The sequence below is a fragment of the Leuciscus leuciscus genome, assembly GCF_965113295.1.
Source record: "Leuciscus leuciscus genome assembly, chromosome: 6".
Lineage (NCBI taxonomy): Eukaryota > Metazoa > Chordata > Actinopteri > Cypriniformes > Leuciscidae > Leuciscus > Leuciscus leuciscus.
The window spans coordinates 30,723,533-30,746,659 of NC_138730.1; the positions used below are offsets into that span (position 1 = coordinate 30,723,533).

Sequence of the window (23,127 nt, forward strand, 5' to 3'; positions counted from 1 at the left end):
CCCCCCATCAACCCGACCTCCCGAGCTTTGTAAACAACCACTCCTACATGCAAACAAAGGGCCGAAAAATGCAAGTGGCGCTTTTAAATGCCAGGGATTTCCTAATCCCTTCTTACTTTTTTATGTTTTGAAAGAGTTGCTGTTCCTTTCTTTCCTTCCTCTATCTTTCTCTATATTCTTTCTCTATGCTCTTCATGCACAGGCTAATTTGTACACGAGGGCCGCCACATTGGCTCCCAGAACCCCCACCCCACGTTAAAAAAGTGGTTTAACCAAAGCTCTTCCCTTCTATCTCTACCTAACAGGGTCCTGATTTGGGACAGTTTGTGTTCAATGGCAAGTGAGATCGCCATTAACCCAAATCAGCTTAAATCTAAATTGTTTTGGGCGAAAAAAAGTGGAGTGCAAAGAAAAAATTCCATTGTTCATTCACAAGTCTATGATCTCAGAAAAGAAGCATGCGAGTAAAACCCTTGAACAAGAGTCGGCCGGGTTTAGCGAGATGTGAATGTTTGCTGAGGCTTCTTTTACTCGCGAGCATGTAACACTTGCAGCGAGACACTTGTTTCTTTGGGAATCATTACATCTACATTCATCACTTTTCTGTTAATTTGTTGTACGGGGGGACTGTTCAGGGTCAGCGAACACCTTTAGGGGTCTGACAACGCTAGTTTCTGCTTTTTCTCAACACAACAAAAAGCAGCAGCATCCACCCCAACACCACCCGCAGGCAGAAGCGGGTCAGACTCTCTGCGCATTAATTCTACGTCAAGCCCACTTTTAACCTAACTGACAAAATCTGAACTTTTGTTTCTACATGCTGGACATCTCATCCAGACCACTAAATATGCTGGAGATAGCCAATCTGTCTGTCATGCTAGACTGTGGATGGTACAGGACAACACAGGGGTGTATTAAATTGCAAAAGCTTTGTGCATTATGTGCACTACTGTTCAAATGTTTGGGGTCAGTCATTTTTGATTTTTTTCAACATGTATGGATTAAATTAATCAAAAGTGACAGTAAAATTATATTTCAAATAAACTCTGTTCTATTCATCAATTATACCATGGTCTGGGTGAATACTCGATTCTGATTGGCTGCAGGGTGTCCATTAAAAAGTGATAATGTACACCTAGGAACTGCATGACAGTTCTAAATGATTGCGCTGGCTCAAACTCACTGATCAACTGCTGCGGTCGGGTTGCTGTGGCCACGTTGCTTGGCAACGCCTGTATACGGGAGATATTAAATAGTGCGCTCGACTTAAATAAAAACCCTCACGATTTTTACTCTAAAACACATTAAAGTATTATTAATTGATTAAATATTTCTTTCTTTCGTAAGTGACCATGGTATAAGCGGGTTAATGCCCTTCGAGGTGTCCATTGTCAGGTATTAATGGACTTCGGCGGAGGCAACCGTCCTCCGCTGCGCGTCGGACGGTTCACGCCTCGCCGTCGTCCATTAATACCTGATAATGGACACCTCGTCGGGCATTAACCCTTACATATTCGACAACCACTTTCTAAATTTATAATGATATGAAATGTTTCTGAAACACCAAATCAGCATATTAGAAAGATTTCTAAAAGATCATGAGGCACTAAAGACTGGATACAAGAATCTTTTCAACCCCAAACTTTTGAATGGCAATATACATTTTACTTTATCTAAATTTAAGAATGATATACCAATCTCGTGAATAGACTCCATCTGAAGTCTGATTGATTTAAATAAAAATGATGCAATTCAGATCATGTTCATTTTAAAATCAAGTTTCCCATTAATATCCATATTACTCTTACAGTCAGTTGTGATCACTGGATAAGGATAATGGAAAATTAATTGACTCTTCACTCAAAAAAAAAATCCCAGAAGTCTCTGCAATGTATATGACATCATTTTTATTGCAGCAACATAATTTAGTTATTTTTTTAATTTATTTAGTTTATTAGTAGGTCTATGTTTTCAAATATTATTACATTTTACCATTCAAAGAAAGCAAACAACGTTACTTTTGTTAAACATCCTGTCTGGGTTTGATTTAAAAAATAAATTACCCATAAAGAGGCCTTTTCTGCATCATATTCTCACAAACAGTCAGAATCACTTACCCTTCTTCAATAGTGACTCCATTCATGATGATGGAGTTGATGATTTTCACCTTCTCCTTGATCGTGGTTGATGTGCCAACATTTGAACGCTTGATTGATGTCTTGTCTAATATCTGACAAGATGGCCCAATAATGCTGTCACTTCCAACCTAATAAAAGAGACAGCATAACTTTATTTTAGGAGTAATGTATGGAGTGCAACAGCCTGGTTCTGGAAGTAAAAACTCTATTCCTGGTGGAAAAACTACACAAAAAAAAACAAGCACCAAAAAAGTCCTGTAGCTCCGCCCACTCCCACGAATGGCCTCTATGTAAAAACTGCGAATGACTAAAACCGGGACGATCTGTGTGTGTGTGTGTGTGTGTGTGTGTGTGTGTGTATACATATATAGGGAAATGAAAGGGATGAGTCACGATCACCAATAACGCATCTAAAAGCTGTCAATCAACTCTCAGACAACAGAAGAAGATACACATTGTCTTACACCAGAGCATGTGAGCAGAGTGGTAATATTTCATCCAGAGCGGGGAGCGCCTTTCTGAAGATTCCGCTCGCTCAACCCAGAATGCCCTTTGTGACATGCTGGTTCGAAAATATGTGAAATAGGTAGGGCTGCCTGTGCACGACTAAAGTTTTTTTCTAGTCGACTAGTAGTTGTTCATTTAAGCCATTAGTCTAATCGCATATTTATAATTTATAATATATTTAATTTAATTACTTAAATATATATGGAAGAGAATACTAAACCATAATGAGCGTTTTCGTAATATATTGCCTATTCCGCATCAAGCGCATGCATAAGCTTGCCACAAAGAACCGGCAAAAGTAATGATTATGCATGAGACATTTTAATTGTCTATTAATAAACTAGTGTTTTCTGTGTCAGTGTCGGCTGTAAAGATAAAGTTGACAATGCTGACTTGCCATCTTCGCAGTAGTGAACGCGCCTATAGAGAGAAATGCACACTTCATACGAATTATAACCAGAGAGTAGCCTTTCTTTTCTTAATTAATTGTTTTGTTTAAAAGTAGACATTTCAAGCTTTCTATAGATATATTTATCAGGTCTGTGAGGCAAGTAGCCTATATGCTGAGTTTCATTTATAAGGCAAGCTCTAGTTCACGTGCAATGCAAGTGATCGCGCCGGTGCCTCCATGTCCTGATAATATTGTCAGCTATATTTGCTTCTTATTTATTAAATCCAGGCAATTGGTTGATGAAACAATGATTAAAATTAAGATACAATTTATACAAAACGAAATTTTCAAGAAGGGTTTTCTACAAAACAAAACTTAATTAAGTGGTCAAAATCATGTCTGACCCACTCCAAATGTCTCCCGATATATTGGGCATCTTATGATCCTATCTTACTCATCACATGCGGTTCCCTTTTCATATAAACAACATAGATGAAATAAAAAAAAAACCATTATATTATTTAAACATAAATATGAAACTTAAGTTTAAGTTTAAGTTATTTTTAAGCGCCACGCCACTCCGCTTCGCTCACATGCTCTGGTGTGTAGCCTATACATGCATGTGTGCGTACATGTGTGGGAGAGGTGTGATTTTCGAATAATAATCGAATAATACCCAGCGATCTTCGAATATTATTTTTGCTTGAAATGCCCATCCCTAATATTTTATACACATACATGCAATTTTGCAATAAACTTTAAAATATTGTTTTTATATTCATAACCAACATTTGTAAATGAGTAGTTTTATATTTCTCCAATGTTCTTAATTAGATTATGCTGTTCACAACGCTTCATGGGATTGTAGTTCTTTCCCTCACTAAAGCTGTTAAGTAGACAGTCCTTTTTGTCAGATTTTTTTTTTAAGTTAGTTTTTTTTTTTGGTGCTGTTGCACTCTATTCCAAAAGCAGAATGTGACTTTAATAGATTTTAATTATATAAAATATGCATTTTTAATCCTGTACACAGCCAACATATTAGTGGCGTGGCTATGGGACTCACCAAAGAGCGTTCTGTGACCACAGCAGTCGGATGGATTGAAGGGTCCTCAAATAGCTTTGGAACCTATGGGATAAGGGAAACCATCCCACAATTCAATGCAGCCATTACACCTGAACCAGTGTCTCAAACAACTGTTTTAACTGTGGACAAATAAACTTATTTACAGATTTAATGAAAACTGTGCCATTAAAACAGTTCTTTCAGCTTGTACTCACCACACGATTGGCTTCTATGTAAGCTGCAAGCGTGTTCACACGGTAACACATGCCCTCCTCCATGACGTGAACGTAGCAGCGTAGCTTTCCGCCATGGTAGGCCTCGCTCATGTCTCCACGATGATCGTTCCAACACGACCTCTCCCGGGCAAGTTGGAGCAGCGGCTCATCTTTACCGGTGCTGAGGAGCTCTGTGAAGACGTGTATGAGTTTGTGAAAGGTCACCGTTTATTATGTACACTTAACACTTAAAAGGGTTGACAAGTGGGAATTGTGCAAATGCGAGTCATTACAAGAGGAAGCTTACCCAAATTGTGGTGAGCATCTTGTTGTTTTTGATTCTTCTCTGAATCCTCTGTGGCATTTGGGGAGTTTAAAGACTTGGAGAACTGCTTACGCACCAAATACGGCACTAATTCTCCTCTGATTGAAGTCACAGACCTGTAAAAAACATTTTTGGAGATTTAAATCAGTTTAGTATATATTATTTTTTATTTTATTTTTTTTGCAAATTCTGGTCGTGTTTACGCAATTATGATTAATCATTTAACAGATTTAAAGACATAACTGTGGCAGAAGAGTAAAGCACTGAATAGACATTACAAAAGGTGGCTTTAGAAGTCACTACCATTTAAAAGTTTGGGGTCAATAAGATTTTTTTTTAAAGAAGTGTCTTTTATTTGATCAAAAATTTAGTAAAAACTTGTGAATCTTGTGAAATATATTTACAACTTAAAATAACTGCTTAGAATTTTAATATATTTAAAAATGTATTCTTGTGATGGCAAAGCTGAATTTTCAGCCTCATTACTCCAGTCTTCAGTGTCACATGATCCTTCAGAAATAATTCTGATATGCTGATTTAGTGCACAAGAAACATTTATGATTATTATCAATGTTGAAAATGGTTGTGTTGCTTAATATTTTTGTGAAAACTGATGCATTTTTTCTAATTATTTGAGGAAATTTAAAAGTACAGCAAAGTATTAATTTCTTTAAAAATATAAATATTGACTCTTACTGACCCCAAATTTTTGAAATTGCAGTGTATGGCAATATAAGACAAAGTATGCTTTGCATTAAGCTAAAAGCGGAGTTGTTCCAATGGAAGGAAATTTGGATGATTAATTTAATATATTAATTATTTAAAAAAAGAAAATGATTTATTTATTTATTAATATTAATGAATGTGATAAACAATGCTTAAATCCAAAATTAAACCGCATTCACAGACCCTGCAAAAGTTGAATGTTCTTATTTTAATGAACAATTGAATTTTTGGTCTCCTGAAGGTATAAAGAGTTGAATCATTGTAAAAAAAAAAAAAAAATCATGTATGCTTGTGGAGCAATTCAAAATCTCCGCCACCTCCTTAAACCAGTCTCTCTCTTTCCCTCTCTCTCTTTATTTTCTTTTAGGCAAGATTAGAATTTCCATCTGAATGCAGAGAGAGAAACAACAGTTACTATGTCCATTTTCTCCTTTAGTACTCCATGGCACTGCAGGCTCAAGGGCGACAGAGAGAGAGCGAGACGGAGGGAGGGAGGGATGGATGGGGGAAAAAAAAGAATGTGAACGAGAGAGAGAAAAGGCAGCATAAAAAAGTCAAACTACTTTGATGAGGGAAAGTGGGGAGAGGAGGGGGGGCAGATTAGATGAAATGATATTTATATCAGGGGGAGAGCGAATTAAAATGTCAAAGCGGAGAGAAGCCTCACGCTTTTCTGAAGTATGTGAGCGGGAGAGGACCTAAGAGAGGCCATGCACGGCACCACTTTACAGCAGGCTGCCCGGCCTCACAATGTCAGTTACAGGAGCACAAAGGGGACTGGAGGGGCAGGGGAACGGAGGGCTATTGGAAAGGATGAATGGAGAGCTATGGGAGCAATGGAGGGGTGGACTGTAGAGGACACAGGGACACTCTCTAAGATTAGAGACACAGCGGAACGACTAGATGAAGAGAAGACTGGTTATGTGAAAGTGGTGCCGATAAGATGCTTGCCATGAAGCGCAAGGAGCAATTCTTGTTTTTCAATTTAGGCTTTTACAGTAAAAACAAATTCAAATGAAAGTGATTAATTATAGTGAGGGGGAATTCACTATAATTAATCGTAAATTAATACGTAAAACACATATTACATATACTTTATTTATTATATTTATTTGGTCATTATTTAGCCTACACCAAGAACTTGCACACCTTCAAAATTGCTCTTTGCATTTCATTAAAAGTCCCGCAATACAATTGAACTCCAATTTTAATGACCTATGTCCACCCTAACATCAGTTTATAATATGGAAAAGCCAGATTTAACAGATGGTAATGTGTCAGATTCAAAATTCAGAGAAGGTGCTTTCAGGTGGCACATTGTCAACACAGCTTTCAGGATAAAAACGGATCAGTTTTTGCACATTTTGATGTTACACACAATTAGACAAATTAAACTATCATAACAATTTGAGTGAAAAGTTAAATGGAAAAATGAACATGATTTTGTTAATCTTCCTTTTGCTTTAATGACCGCACCATTCAGTACTTCTTCTGTGACACTTAACAAGGACACGCAAAAAGCTGTGAAACTCTTCTTGAAACTAGGAAATCCTAACTTACTTGTTGTGTACTAAGAAATCTACCACAGATCTCTTCAGGCAGTACAGGTGAGCATCTAGAAGGCCGGTCTTGATGAGCATTCTGGGATGTCTGAAAGAGAGAGATAAAAAAAAAAAAAAATAAGTGTGTCAGAGAAAGGGAGGGCCAGTGAAGACTAGCATCTTGGGGTGCAAATAAAAAATAATTACAGTAAATGTGTGGAAGGAGGCTGCGGCTCCTCCAGAATAACACGCAGGGTAAACGTGGAACATGCTTGATGGTGAAACAAAGTAAATACATAACAGCTCTGACAAAAACATTGTAAGGCACCCTGCTACCCTTGTTTCCTCAGATGTTTTATAATTAGACTATATAGCTTGCCTTTACGTCCCATGCAGCCTTTCATTTTCCTGTCTCACTCCCAACCTAATTGGTCTCTTTGAGGCACTATAAGAGAACTATAATGACCCCCAAAATAGGAATAACAAGTGAAAGACAAGTGAAGTGACATGAAAGAGAAGAAATGATGTAGTATCTCTATAAAATCTCAGACAAAAATAATAAAAAAAGAAAATACCATGGCAACTCCAGCCGGATTAAGTTTGCTTCCACAGCTTGTAAGTAGTGAGATGTCAGGAGCACCGACGGACCCCCCAGACTGTTTTATAGCCTGCCATTGACATGAAAATGCTCCCGGAGCCCCTCCACAGTGCCACAAGAGGCCCACAAAATGGCTGCCCCGGGGCCAGAGCGATTCACGTGGAGAAAGAGTCCAGTGCATCCTGACGGACAACACGAAGTGTTACTAAAGGTAAAGCAGACTAGACAGCAATGCAAGTTAAGCTGTCAGATGAACATGAGGACTTCCAGTCACATACACAAACTCATATGTCTGGAGAGAATAGTCTTTACTTCAAGATTACTGAGTCAAGGTTTTGCTCAATGGCCTCAATTCATGATGATTCAAATGTATTAAGGCACAGTGCAAAGCACGAACAGCAAGGTTCAAAAGAGACTTAAACATCTGGAATTTTATATCTTAATTGAACCTGGAAATAAAAGGTTCACGATTGCAAAAAAAATAAAAATATGTGGGTGCCACAAAAAAATAATGATAATGAAAGAAATTAATACTTTTATTCAGCAAGGATGCATTAAATTGATCAAAAGTGACAGTAAAGACATTGATTTATAATTTTACAAAAGCTTTTCTATTTTCATAAAAGAATACTGAGAAAATGTTTTACACAACTGATTTTAACATTTATAATAATAATAATAATAATAAATGTTTCTTGAGCACCAAATCAGCATATTAGAATGATTTCTTAAGGATCATGTGACACTGAAGATTGGAGCAATGGCTGCTGAAAATTCAGCTTTGCCAACACAGGAATAAATTACATTTTAATTTGTTATTTTAAATTGTTTCGGCTGTATTTTGGATCAAATAAATGCAGCGTTGGTGAGCAGAAGAGACTTCTTTTAAAAAACTTTTTTTTTTAAATCTTACAGATCTAAAACATTAAAACGGTAAAACGGTAGTGTTTAAAAAAAAAAAAAAAAAAAAGTAAATTGCAAAAGAGAAGCATTATCACTTGCGGTATCACACCTTTAAACTCCACTCCCACCCTTCCAGCTACACATGCAGGCTATATGCCGGGCGACCTGCTGTAAACACAGAACAGGAGGACCCTCCCACCCCCCCCGTGACATTTACGAAGCGAGAACGTAAGAGAACCATCTCGTCTCAAGAGCTTTACTGTTTCCCTCCAGCGGATGACACACTGAGAGCCTGAAACGCTGCAGTGTTTACTCAAATCTCAAAAACAGACTCGCCATGTGTAAATCAGAGCATGTATGCGTGTGGATACATTCAAAATAAATTATGATGACACTAAGTCGTTCCATTAGCCAGCAGTGGCTCGATTCCTGAAAAGCAGGAAAAGTGCGTGCGGAGACTGAGGAACGTTCAGATGTTTTCGGCTACATATGGTACCAATGTGCTAGGCTCACACACGCAGACAGCAGGGAGAGATCCAAAGGAGGTGAGGAATGAACAAAGGCATGACACGCTGATTTATGGGAACACCCAACATGTGACATCATGGTCTGGCACCTGCGGGCAGGAGAATGAGTGAATCAGAGAAAATGATGGGCCGAATGAAGGAATGATGAGTAACGGATACAGATCCTAGTGGTTTTGAATGAGGAATGATTGTTAAAGAGAGGGGAACAGAGGGTCAGGAAGAAGGCAAGACTGCCAAATGACGAGCAACAGGTGCTGTTTATGGAGTGCAGACAATACAAGGCTCACAGTGCAAACAACTAGGAATAACTTTTCAATCAAACTACTCGCTTCAAGATATTTAGAACCAAAGATACAGCACAAGACCTTCAATGAAATCCTATGGCAGTGGTTCTCAACCAGGGGGCCGGGGCACACTAGGAGGCCTCGGGATCATTTCAAAGAATTTAAATGAATACATTATTATTAATATATTAAAAATATCCAACTCTAATCTAAATTAAAATGATAAAAATAAATGCATAAAATGAAGATGTAAACTTCTAATCACATTTCTTTTTAATTTCCCACAATAACTACTTTCTGAAATACATAACTTCTCGAATCACACAATTAATCATGGTTAATTGATTTAATATATTATATTAACCACATGAATTAATTCAACATGTTTTTTTTTTTACAGTTGTCAATTGCAGCAGAAATATCAGAAATATTTTGGCGTATATATGAAGGAGGAGCTTCAAATATTGTGTTCTACAAAGAGGGGCCTTTGAGTCAATAAGGTTGAGAACCACTATGGGTCAAAAAACGTTGACCCATAGTGATTGTATAGGTGCCACAAGTTCGAATCCAGCTCGCAACATTCTGCAAACCAGTTTCCCCCACTTTTCCCTATTATTTACAGTCTGCTCACTGTGTGACTAATAGAGACAAAAACAAATCTGCTTAATTGTAATCTTGAAGCAATTTTCATGAAATGTCATATAGCGTAATGCTCCACTAAGGTAAAACTCTTCTCTAAAACCAAACGTTCCATCAATAAATTTCCCTCGCTGTCTGCTTCCTCCTCAAGCTGACAAGGATGACAAAAACCTGGGAAAGGCCTCCAGGACTGTGAGTGACTCACACTATTAGTTTTAATGGCTTACTACTTACTATAAAGCCCAGCACAAAAATCTGCGTTACAGCACAGTGAGGTCATACGTTACACGGTGTGCCGTCGATGGAGCCTGAGCAAATTTATCCAGACCTAGATAAACGCAAGACGCGAGGCCTTTGTTCTGCGATCGCTCGTCTGAATCGGCAGGTTAAATAACTAACAGACTAACATTGGAGGAGAAAGACAACAGCTGAGTCTGGATTTGACGGGTTGGTAAATCTTAGCACAGGACATATGGCTCACACCTTACTTTCAAACATCCTCAGCCAGTCTGGAGAGTGTAATGTTTGAGCAGCGTGTTTAGGAGGAAGAGCTGGATTGCGCACAATGTTAAACACTATTAAACACTAGCAGCTTTAACAAAGCAAAAGGAGCAGCAATGTTAACATGCCTTTTCAGTGAGCTGTCCGAGGAAGTTTACTGCTTCTTTCTGGCTGCCAGACTAAGATACATACATGTTTCCTGTCCGATCTATTCTTTCTAGATTTCTGACAATTGGAAAGTTTAAATCTAGTGGGCTACAGCAAGTTAGTGCTAGAAAATAGGGAACCAAGAGTTGTGACCACCATTTCACAAACTGAGCACTACCACTTTGTCACGTATGTGAGTGTGTCCTGTGAGCATCTAATACATTGTTACCACAATTGTGCAAATACATTAGAAAGTCTGTGTGTATATGTGGCACTTAATATAATCTGATCAGATCATAACGTGATGGGCTCTGGGCCACAACAGTCCAGTTTTGTTATTGATAACTAAAACTAATTCTAAAACAACTTAAAATGAATTGAAATAATATGAAATAAAAATAGTATTTTTTTTTTTTTTTTTTTTTACTTTTGCCCAAATATTGCCTTGGTAACTAACTAAAAAGTACTAAAATGACTAAAGTTAATCAATAAATAAATTAAATAATACTAAACAACACTGTAATTGTCTCACAGAGAAAAAGACCTCACCTGTAAACAATATGAGGTTGAAAATAAAGCAAGATGTATGAGACTGGAATCTGTAAAAATCTATTCCAGTACCAACAAATGTCACAGTTTCGCTCTGTTTTGCTACTAGACCACATAAAGATGGCGAAACCGATATCCAAAATGTTTTTTCTCTCACATTTCTTCAATCCTAGAAACACAAAAGGACCACCACTAAGATGTACTTCAACACTGTTGCTGTCTCTTATGATGATATAATGCTAGAAATCTGTCGGTCATTGCAAAGTTGCCAACTCTCATGCATTTGGCATGAGACATTATTTCTGAATTGTTTCTGAATTTTGTTATGGATTAGGTGAATATGTGCGCTGTGGCATGAATAACTTCTGTGAGTGACGCAACTTACAGAAGTGAAAAACACGCTTGTAAGATAAGATGCATTTAAAAATGGTCGATGCCACAGAGCAAACCACACTGAGAAAAGATCATGACCCCATTTGTCTTCAACTTTAAAGGGACTTGTATTCATAAGTTTCATTTGAGCCATTTAACATGTCAAGTGACGAAAGGGTGCTTTTACAGTTTAAAGCAATCAAAATAAGTTTTCCTCAGCGCTTAACTTACATCACAATTATGTGCATATTTCCATTTTGCAACAGTTTGGCATACATCTATATTAAACCTAGTTTAAAGACGCATCTATTTAGCTAATCATTCACATAATGCTTCATTAACTTGCTACAATTATATGATTTAAAAAAGTACAATCATCACACAATCATCTTTTGCCTAAAATGCTATGACAGCAACTACGCTAATACTTCTCTTTTTGCTTCCCTGTTTCTACCTCAGGATGGGAGTCCTAAAGATTGCACCAGCTCCAGTTCAATCCAGCCAGGCAACCGAAGTTGGCAACCCTGGTCAACATCACATCTTTAAACAAACTTCTGAGATACTTCAAACAAGGTAGAAGTAAAAAATGTAAGGGGATAGTTCATCCTATGATAAAAAATTCTGTCATCATTTACTCTCGCACATGTTTTTCAAACCTGAAACTTATAAATATGACTTACTTTCTTCTGTGGAAAAACAAAAGAAAAATTTACAAATTATATTATTTTGTGTTCCACAGGACAAAACGAAAGTCATTCAGGGTCATTTAAATTTTGGGTGCACTTTTTAAATTCTGACATTATTGTCAAAACAACTATGCACTATTTTTTTGTAATTGCCAATGGATATTTTTTATTAGATTCTCACTTTTCCACAGTACACTTTTTCCACTGTACTACAGTAAATGGTTTAAATAAGCGTATAGCTTTATTTTTAATAAAATATAATTTCTTGTTTCTTTCTTTTGTTTTTGGGGTAAGATTTGACTCAAATAATTTTTTAATGATTATACTTTTAATATCTGCTTATATTATGAGAATATAAGTGCATTAGACTGGAACAATACATTACTTAACGTCAGATCAGGCAGAGTGTTTAGTCTCCCTCTCAACGTACAACATGCTAACAGCTGCTGCAACCCTTCTATTACTAGACAAGATTTACAGTGGCAAATTATTTATGAGCTCCCAAAACAGCCGCATGCAGAGCCCTACAGTTCTCCTACTCCCAGACCCCTGATCACCCCAACAACCAGGAACAGGCCCAAAGTACAGGCCCCACGCAAGGTGCTGACAATCTGAGGAGCCTTGCCAACATCAGGTCTTAAACACTGAAATGACAGCATCAGATAACATTAAAACATTAAAAAGGCAGGAAGGAAAGATGGGGGGGGGGGGGGACTAGAGACTTATTTTAGTTATCTAAAATAAGTCTCTAGTCATATCAGTGGCATAAATTGAGCTATTTTCAACATTGAAAATAAGAATGTAAAATGTTCCTTGAGGACCAAATCAGCATATTAGAATGATTTCTGAAGGATCATTTGACACTGAAGACTGGAGTAATGGCTGCTAAAAAAAAATCAGCTTTGCCATCACAAGAAAAATGTATAAAAAATAGATTAAAATAGATTTAAAAAAATTCCATTTAAAGGTATGCATGTGAATAAAACATGGCACAATGGCCTTCATCATCACAGTATGCTTATGCCTATCTAGTGCAAGGGATTCATCAATTTGCCTATTGAGGACTTGCTGGGACACTCCAGGTACAGGATGGTTCTGTCTGGGGAGACTGAGTCATTTACACCTCAAAGACACATGTTAACCATTTGCTTCACAGGACACATTTGTTTTCTCATCTTACAGCTTATAAACTGAACTGAATGGCAGTGAACTTATTAGAGATATGTACTTGGGTACAATTATTAAACATGCATTGAGGAGAATATGTTAATGATCAATGCCTGCTTTAAAGGAACACACCGACTTTTAGGGACTTTAGCTTATTCACCGTATCCCCCAGAGTTAGATAAGTCCATACATACCCTTTTCATCTCTGTGCGTGCCGTAACTCTGTCTGACGCACCCACCGCTAGCCTAGCTTAGCACAAAGACTGGAGGTAAACGGCTCCAGCTAGCCTACTGCTCCCAATAAGTGACAAAATAACGCCAACATTTTCCTATTTACATGTTGTGATTTTTATAGTCACAGTGTGTACAAATAACAAGGTCACATGAGACACAGCCATCTTCTACCCGTATACATACTGGCAAATCACTCCGCCCAAGTAGCAGTGCTTCGCCTTCTGAGAATATAGTTCCCAGTATGTATACGGTTAGAAGATGGCTGTGTCTCATGTGACCTTGTTATTTGTACACGCTGTGACTATACAAATCGCAACATGTAAATAGGAAAATGTTGGCGTTATTTTGTCACTTATTGGGAGCAGTATGCTAGCTGGAGCCGTTTACCTCCAGTCTTTGTGCTAAGCTAGGCTAGCGGTGGATGCGTCAGACAGAGTTACGGCACGCACCGAGGTGAAAAGGGTATGTATGGACTTATCTAACTCTGGGGGATACGGTGAATAAGCTAAAGTCCCTAAAAGTCGCCGTGTTCCTTTAAAGGCTTAGAGAATCTTTCCTTTATCACTGATAATAGGGGCTTTCACAGCAGATAGTTCTAGGAACTTAGTTCTAGGAACTAGCCACCAGGGTGAGCGAACTAATGGTTCCCCTAGGAACATTTTCCTGTTGCATTCGCACCGCCAGTAGGAACTTTGAAGTGACGTAGGCCGCGCTCGTTGCAGTGACTTTTATTTTTATGGCGCGGCAGACTTTTATTTTGAGGGCACTGAGAACGCCAGACCCTGAGCAAACAAACAGTGCTCGCATTCTCCGTGTTCATTAGTTTACGATCTGTCCAACTGTCCTGTCTAATATATTAGATGGAACTGATATACAAAGAAAGTAGACAGTATATGGAAAGTTATTAGCGTATGCCGTGTGGTTGATGTCCAGTGTTGCTGAGCAGAAATACATGATCATGTTTAGCTTGGTTCCTAGAACTAAAATCATTCCTAGTTGTGATTGTAACTTTCATTATCTAAAAATTAAGGTTAAATCCTAAGCTTTCCAATCAGTTCTAATGAAGACATTTAACAACTTTAATGGAGTCAGAAAAATACTTGAATTATGCACATCCTCCAGCTGCTTTTTTGTTCCGATTATTGGTTCAAAACAGCAGCGTAAGCTTACAGCCTTACAATAAGCTATTAAATTATACTATCTTAAAATATGAGAATATATCTGCACTTAAACATGAATAAAACATCCACAGATGAGAAAACTAAATTAAATATTAATACATTAAATAATCATTAGATAGAAGTCTAATAAAAATAAAACAAAAAAAGTCTAATATTTCCCCATAGGTCTGGGAAATAATACACACAGCTCTAAAACCTCAGACACAAAGAAAATCCAAAGAAAAGAGAAACCGTGAAAGAAACACAGGACAGAAAGGCAGGAAAGAAGGATTGGATCAACAGTTAAGAAAGGCTGCCGCCTGCTAAAGCAGGGTTGACAGGCAGCACTTATGACAGGCCAGTGTGGAGGAGGCCCTAGTTTTATTAGCCAGCAGCAAAAACAGCAGGTCATCGTCCCGTGAGGCCGCTTGAGAAAGCGGCACCTCTCTGAGGGTAGCAGTTTTAAATTGTATTTAGACAGACCAAGTAAATTTTCAGCATGAAAAGTAAACCCAACCAGACAACAAAATGCCCTAACGCATTTCCGCAGCACAACAAGTCCAAAGTATTGTACATTAATGGGCATTTTTTATTAGAAGGCTAGATTAATATCTCAAATTGCTCCGATTATGAACATATTGGATTTTTTTTTTTAAAGAAAAGAATTATATAATTTTTTTTTTAATCGTGATACTCCAATCGATCGGCCGATAATCACATTCTATGACTCGATTCGGTAGTCAATAAATTTGTCCGATCTTACGAACCAATCCCAATGCGTTTAACTCCACTTTTATACATACAGTCGCAAACATCCCTTAGCAATTCCCCTCAGGGGAATCTCCGCCGCCATTTTGAAATGCATTCAACTTTGTCAAATGGGCAAGATACGTTTATTTTGACAAACCCTCGAGCCTCGACAGCCTGATTTTGACAGAGGGAGAGAGTTTATTCACCATATACACTTCAGGCAGATCCAAACCACAATGCAACACAACTGTGACGTCACAGCAGATCGTGCTTAATTTACCACCATCCCACACAACTCTAGTGTATGATATTGGAGTTATTTTGACATTTTACTTGTAGCTACCGTTTTTACACTGTTTTTACATAGTATTATCTTTTTCATTTGTGTAATTTTTTCCAACAGCTCAAGCATACATAAGGGCTTTAGAATGCTGCATAAAACAAATTAACAATGAAAATTTTTTAATAATAAATCAGCTCCATTGCGAATTGCAAGTTATCAAGGGCTTAGGGCGTTCCATTTCAACCCATAGCAAGGAATCCGCCAGAAGTGGGCACTCGTGCAACGCAAGCAATGACGTATAATTGAGTGAACGAGACGGAGGGAAGGGCATAAAAAAGTGGACTTAAACGCAGCCCTGAAGTGATGTTGACACTTACTTGCGCATGATGGACTTCCGGAGAACAAGGCCTTCTTCCAGGTCTGCCTCATTGGCCATGAACAGAAGCCGTTTCCCTGTGACGTCCACACCCACAAAGTCCCTCTGTTCTCCTGCCACAGAGCACAATTTCAATCTGTCATAACGAACTCGTAAAATACTACTGCGAGATATAGTATAGTCAAACTGTATTTTGGCTTAAGACACATGCCCAGTCAACAACCCGAAAGATCTGCAGGAATGCAAGATTATACAGGCCATTGGGATGCATTTTCAGTTTGAAAGAGGAAACGGTCACTAAATAGTAGTTTGGAAACAGTGCAACAACAACACTCGTTCAAAACCACACCATCTTTTTCCTTGTCAATCACATGTGTATAAGTGATAGTACCTCCTTTCTTCTTGCCCTTTTGGCCAGGGACAGTCTCTGTGAATTCATGGACTTTGCTCATGAGCATCGACAGGGTAGCGTTGTGTGCACGAAAGAGGTCCACAACCTCATGCAGGGCAACATCCGTTATCAAATCACAGCTCACCACCAAGATGTCAGTCTGTGGGAGAGAAAAAGAGACAAATCCTATTTAAACCAGAATCAAGACAGAACAATCCAGATTTTCCACCCACAATTTGATTATAATGTCCACTGGAAGGACGTTATGTTCTCTACACATAATTAGAATGATTACTTTCAGGGTTTTAAATCATCAGTTGGGTATAAATACTTGAATAAAAATGTTGTTCTTTTGTGGCAGTGGGCAATTTTTTCCAAGTATTTGCTACGGTCACTGAAAAACAGCATAAAAGAGTTCAATATACTATACAGACATACTCGATCACAACATAAAGCTTCCACACCAGGTCAGTTCAGCCCAAACTGGTCATTCATTAATCGTCATGACATTTGACCACCAACATTTATATTAATAGCAATTTCATCTTCAGAAAAATTGAATAAAAGTTAAAGCAGCACTCAGTAGCTTCGGGACTTCTTTGCTGTATTCTCGCTTTTTGCTCGCAGGTTTCTCTCTAGAGCTCCCCCCACAGCTTCGGAATAGATATTTGACAACACTGTTGTAAAAACTCGTTGTTGATTCTCAGACACCAGAGGCTATAGATCAACGACATCAAAGCAGATGGGACGTTCTTTAAAACGTCTTCTTCATTCGGGTTCGGACAGCGTGAGGGAGCGCAATAATGACAGCATTTTAGCAGATTTCTTTTGGCCGTAAAGCAATTGTTTACATCGCGAGACCTGATATCACGCGATAGTTCCTGACGCAGCGGCCGGCGGCCCGTCGGCTCAAAGTTGCAAGTGCGTATTTTCCGCTCACGGGCACCAGGGGGGTGCGAAACGACCACCATTCAACCCGAAATAAGTAATATAACCATTCCAATGACTCCGAAGCTGTTCAGTTAAGGTAAAAAAAGTTACTTAGTTCACCTTTAAATGACAGTGTGAATAATGCAAGTACAGAGATTAAATGGTAAATGGACTGCATTTATATAGCGCTTTCACAGACCTATGGCCACCAAAGCCCTTTACATAGCCTCACATTCACCCATTCACTCACTCATTCACACACCGACGGCGGTGTCAGCCATGCAAGGCGCCATCCAGCTCGTCGAGAGCAGCTGGGGTTAGGTGTCTTGCTCATGGACACCTCGACACTTGGTCGAGGTGGAACCGGGGATTGAACCACCAACCTTTCGGTTTGTAGACAATCTACATGAACCACTGAGCCACTGCCGCCCCGGCAGATTAGTCGATCAAACCAGAGGCCATTTACATACAGGAGTCTTAAAAGTACAGTAATTAATTAAATACATGTGTAAATTCTATTTTGGGATATTTTGGGGATATTTAATTTAATTTTATCAATCAATAAATTCCTCTTGAAACAAGCTTTGTTGTATTATTTTAATTTAATACTGTTAAGCTGCTTTGATACAATCTGTATTGTGAAAAGCGCTATACAAATAAACTTGACTTGACTTAAATTCACAGAAAATAAAAACATACATACGTATATAGCATGGTCAAAGAATTCAAAAAAGTGCCAGCGATCCTGGAGCACAACTTGCGCTGCGATGTTAAAATAAGCTTAGTAAAGTTATTTTTATAGCCGGTTTGGGTCGGTTTCAACTAAATAGACCACCATCAGCACATTAACATCATGTTAGGTTTATCTTGCCATGGCTTAGGTCAATATTTCAAGGTCCACTTTTCAGGCTATTTCATGCTATTTTAGCCAAACATACTACTGACTACTTAATGTTATGCTGTTCTCTTAAAACTGGCTGATTCATTACAACAACAATCAGGTTTTCACATATTTTAAAGAAAATGTAAGAGGTTCTTGCCAATGCAAAACACTGTCGCAATGCTTCAGACCAAACAGACATTTCCATGGACTAAGGCAGCCAACTTCTTGTGTAAAGACTCATGGTGATGGTCAGCGCAACAAAAGAAAAGTTTCAAATATGATATGAGAATGACGTGAGAAAACGAGAGACCCAGTCACTGGAATAAGCACTGTGCTCTGCCTCAGTTTGCGTGTGCACATGTGTGCCTAAGTGCGTGTATGAGTGAGTGCAGGCATGGAGGGGAACCTAGTGATAAATCCTGCTCGCCTTTGCCATTGTTTCTGTTTGAGTTGTCTGGTTCCCATCTGGTCTGTCCATCTCAGGCCTGTGGATAAATAAACATGGGAGCGGGAGTGGGGAACAGCCCGTTAAAGCGTGCCTGGCTCAGGGAGAGCTGCATGCCTCATTGGGGAGGCCCAGGGAGAGGCCCTGCCGTGACGCTCCGCTCCGATACAGTTCCGGTTCTCTTGTTCTGGCCCTAGGGCAGAAGGCCCAGGAGCCACCGGAGCACACATGCTCAAAAGATAACAGGGTGCACAGCGCTGTCCGTTTAGAATGAGCTAACTGTGCTACTGAGGAAGGAGAACAATCCCTTCCCATTGACCACTGCAAACCCAGAATGACTTCAAGCTAATGCACATTTAAAACCTCACAAATCCACAGCAAAACCAGAGCCACACACATTCCGCACTAATGTTTACATACATATTCTGCACTAATTTGGAGAGAAAATCTGAGATGCTTCAGACTTCAGCTATTGTCAGAAAAGATGTCCATATAGAATATCAAAGCACATTCAAAGCAGTTTTACAACAGCTGATACACGCAGACCTCTGATCACCCATCTACTTAAATTACTACATTGTTTGGCAACCGTAAACTGTCTGCAGTTAGACTAATGAACTACATAACTTGGCAGAAGAATTGTTTATTCTAATTATTTATATTGAGCATATAATAATACTGTTGCCGGCGTTTAATTAAAGTAATCAGACCCGAGGGGCTGTGCTTTTCAGCAATGGCTATCACAGTGGTTCTCAAGCCAGTGTTATTTTTAGTATCATTGAGACATAGATTTTTTTAATACACTGAATTGGTTTTTATTTTTACATTTTGCATTTTCATTTAAATTTTAGGTACACTATGTAACTTTTTTGATAAAAAAAAAAAAAAAAAAAAAAAAAAAGAGTCAATACATCAATTCTTCTTCCCTATTTTAAGTGTTTATGGCTGTCACAGCGAGCGAGAAAGGTTGACATGATGGCACGCTACATCTCAAACCTCTGGGAACCCCCCTTTTAAAAAAAAAACTGTTTGGCAAACAAACAGAGGAGAGTCTGCTGGCAAAAAGATAATAATATAGCGGGTACTCTGTCCTTGCTAAAAGCCGCTGAGAGACTTCCACCATTTTGACTCCAAGGCCCCTATTGTCCACTACAATTTTCAAAGGCCTCATGATTTTCCAGTTGTTTGTAGTTAACTGGTTACGAATTTAGCATACAGATCTTTTTTTAAAGTACTAAAAGGAAGAAACATCTATATTCATTATAAAAATGCCCATGGAGTAATTTGATTACACACGTTTTAGAGGTCTATAAAATCGCACTTTTAAAATTGGGCTACCATATATATCCAGGTTTCCCAAAATCATGGTGTTGTAAATAATGGCTCTGAGAATTCTGTCTGTTGCCAATAAATGACCGTACAAAAACACATTATGGTTGTCCCAAACCATCTCATTGTAACTGCTTATTTTGTTTTATACTCTATTATATTACAATAGAAAGAATTTACCTGATATGCATGAGATTTTTTACGTTTTTTCAAAGAATTTCTTGGTTAATGTGCTTTATTTAGTGACTTCTGAATTAACTGCTTGTTTTAAAAAAATTTATTTAATATCACTAAGTTACATCAAGGGACAAATCAAATAGAAATAGTACATTAAAACTGTAAGTTAAAACTTACAATTGCATGATGTAACCACTTTTTGTGTAAACGTGTGTTGTACAGGTCTGGTAAAAAAAAACAAAAAAAACATGTTTTTGCTCAGGTGGCCAAAAATGTCCACCCAATAAAGAAAAGTTTTGCTCAGCCAAAAAAATAATAAAGTGTTGCGTAAAGGGAACAAACCACCTGTTTGACCAAAACAAAGATCAAATGGTGGCAAATGTGAGATTTTGTTGATCCTAAAAAGCAAAAATCCCTCCCCCATATTCCAGATTTAGAACAAAATGGAAAAATTGTACACATATTTTACAAAGTTTTCCATGTTTCCCAGTTACCAGTTTTTAATTTCACTGAATTAAAGGGATAGATCACACAAAAACAACAATTCTGTAAATTATTCACATTCATGTTGTTTCAAACTTGTATGACTTTCGTTCTTTTACAGAAGATATTTTGAAGAACGATTATATTATTTTTCCTCATATATTGAAAGACACTGGGGTCCAAAAAAAACACTGGATTCCACTGACTTTCATTGTATGAAAAAAAGAAAAGAAAAATCATCTTTTGCATCCCACAGAAAATAAGAGACATACCAGTTTGGAACAACATGAATGAGGCTGATTAAATGACAACATGTATTTTTAATTTTTGTGTGAAATAACCCCTTTAAGACTGGTCACTGCTGTGGTTCAAAATAGCCAATGGGCAGGCAATGTCTGGAAATGTGTACTCCGCTCTGTGTTTCTTTTATTTACTCTGGGACTGAAAGGCAAAGCAACCACATAAATGGCTATCGCCAAAACATTCAAAAATTTACAATGACTTCACAGTCAACCAGGAATGTACGGGGATGAAACGCAAAAAATGCGACTAATGCCAGCCCACCCATCGTAAACCACCCAAGTAAATCGATCTGTTGCTGCAGCTCTAACCACTTAACATTTCATAGCCGGGGTTTCTATTTTTGAGGGGACTCGACAAGTGGCCAAATGCCTGAGGCCTGACAACGGCCGTGCCCTCTTGGCCACCGGGAGGGGAGCAGTGTAGGAAGGCTGGATCAGCGGCCTGTCTTAGTCGCAGAGCCTGTGAAGGTCTGGAGTGGGCGTCAGCTGTTGGATCATCTGAGCGCCACTGCTGCTGACGCTGGGCCTTTCAGTAGGCCGTGGTTCTGCACTGCACTGCACTGCACTGGAGGAGAGGCACAGGGAGGTCAGGCCACCCACAGACACTTCCAGTTCTGCTTGGCTGCCCCCTGGGCCAGCCAGGTGAGACCACCCAAGAGGAGAGCAGAGGAAGAGACGGGAAAAAGAGGGTGGAGAGAGGAGGACAGGATAAGAGGGAATAAAAAGGAAGGGAAGGAGAAATGCGACTCACACTCGTCTGCCATTAAAGACACTTGTTGTTAAGCTTACAATTGGCTGTCATGACTGTGTTAAGTTGTATTGAATACAAACATTTACATTGCAAATTTCACAGACAGACAGACAGAGCTATTCAACACTGAGAACATTAAAAAAACATGATAAAATGTAAACATTTTGACAAAGTTGTTCAACTGAAAAAAACCCCGATACACACTATCAAGTCTGTCAAGTCGAGTGCAACTGAGGACACTATAAGTCTTGGTTTAATTCAATGGCATACACAAATATTACTTGTACATAAAAATCATCATCATGAAAAGCCAAAAATAAAGCAGTGCCATTCAGATTTACTTTTTCCAGACCACCTGGTGCAAACAAAGATGTATACGTTCATTTTTCAGGAAAAATTAGTACACAAGTCGATCGGGAATGACTTGATCCCAGTGAACTTGGAGCCTTATTACTAACAAAAGCAGGCAGAACGCTACACAACACGAAGATTATTCAGTTTCTGTACAAACATTGACTCAATGCATCAGAATGAACTCAAACACAGGCTAATGAAAGAGAGCTTTAAGAGTCGGGCACTCTGTCAGATACTTCCATTATGTCCGTGGTGTTTGCTGAAGCAAGGGAGTAGACTATGTGTTTACGCCATACAATAAACGGGGATTTAGGGCCCCTATTGCCAGCGCTCATCTCTCAACACGTAGTGGGGCTGTTCGTGCACTGGAGGGCTCTGCAACTCAATGCTTTTAATCTCTCATTTCTCTCTAGGATTAGAAATAAACGCATCTGTGCTGTTAGCGTGCACCAGCAAGCCCTCCTCCTCAACATTCCCTTTCCACCGCATTGATATTTATTGAGAGTTAATCCCCTGTGATGAGCGTTCACACATGTTTAAGACATCCCACTCTCAGATATTTTACACTTTCGTAAGTTTTATGCGCAAAGGTATGATGCAAATGAACAAATGCACAAATAATGCATCTGATAGACACAATATTTTGACCCAAGAAAGAAAGTACTCTTTTAGCAGCTGCTTCTATCCAAAGTGATTTCAGTATATAGTGGGGTGCAAAACTTTTATTTTGTATTTTTCTAATTTAATACACCTACTTTCATTACAAATTATAATATCAACATGACAATTTGGTCAAAAGTTCACAATTTGAAACTGATAAAAGAAAGACCTTTTTTTAAGGTTGCCATGGATTCCTTGGATTAAATTAAGTATCTGTGCTAAAAAAAAAAAAACTTTTTTATATATTAAATATTTTTATTTCTGAAAGAATTTGACAGATTTAGACTGATACTGAAACTGTGATGTAACAGTCTAAGGAAATATTTATTTTCATATTTCT

The 23,127-nt window shown here is 38.4% G+C and overlaps 1 protein-coding gene across 1 annotated transcript in view; it reads right to left on the reverse strand.

Annotated features, from left to right (window-relative positions):
* The window catches only part of eif2b3 (eukaryotic translation initiation factor 2B, subunit 3 gamma), a 39,391-nt gene that overhangs the window by 7,559 nt on the left and 8,705 nt on the right, over positions 1–23,127 (reverse strand). Inside the window, exons 4-10 of the mRNA XM_082172693.1 lie at positions 16,474–16,633; positions 16,084–16,195; positions 6,926–7,015; positions 4,622–4,755; positions 4,315–4,505; positions 4,100–4,162; positions 2,118–2,266 (exon numbers count right to left, since the gene is read on the reverse strand). Of these exons, the coding sequence (XP_082028819.1) occupies positions 2,118–2,266; positions 4,100–4,162; positions 4,315–4,505; positions 4,622–4,755; positions 6,926–7,015; positions 16,084–16,195; positions 16,474–16,633 (899 nt within the window). The remainder of the gene's footprint in view (positions 1–2,117; positions 2,267–4,099; positions 4,163–4,314; positions 4,506–4,621; positions 4,756–6,925; positions 7,016–16,083; positions 16,196–16,473; positions 16,634–23,127) is intronic.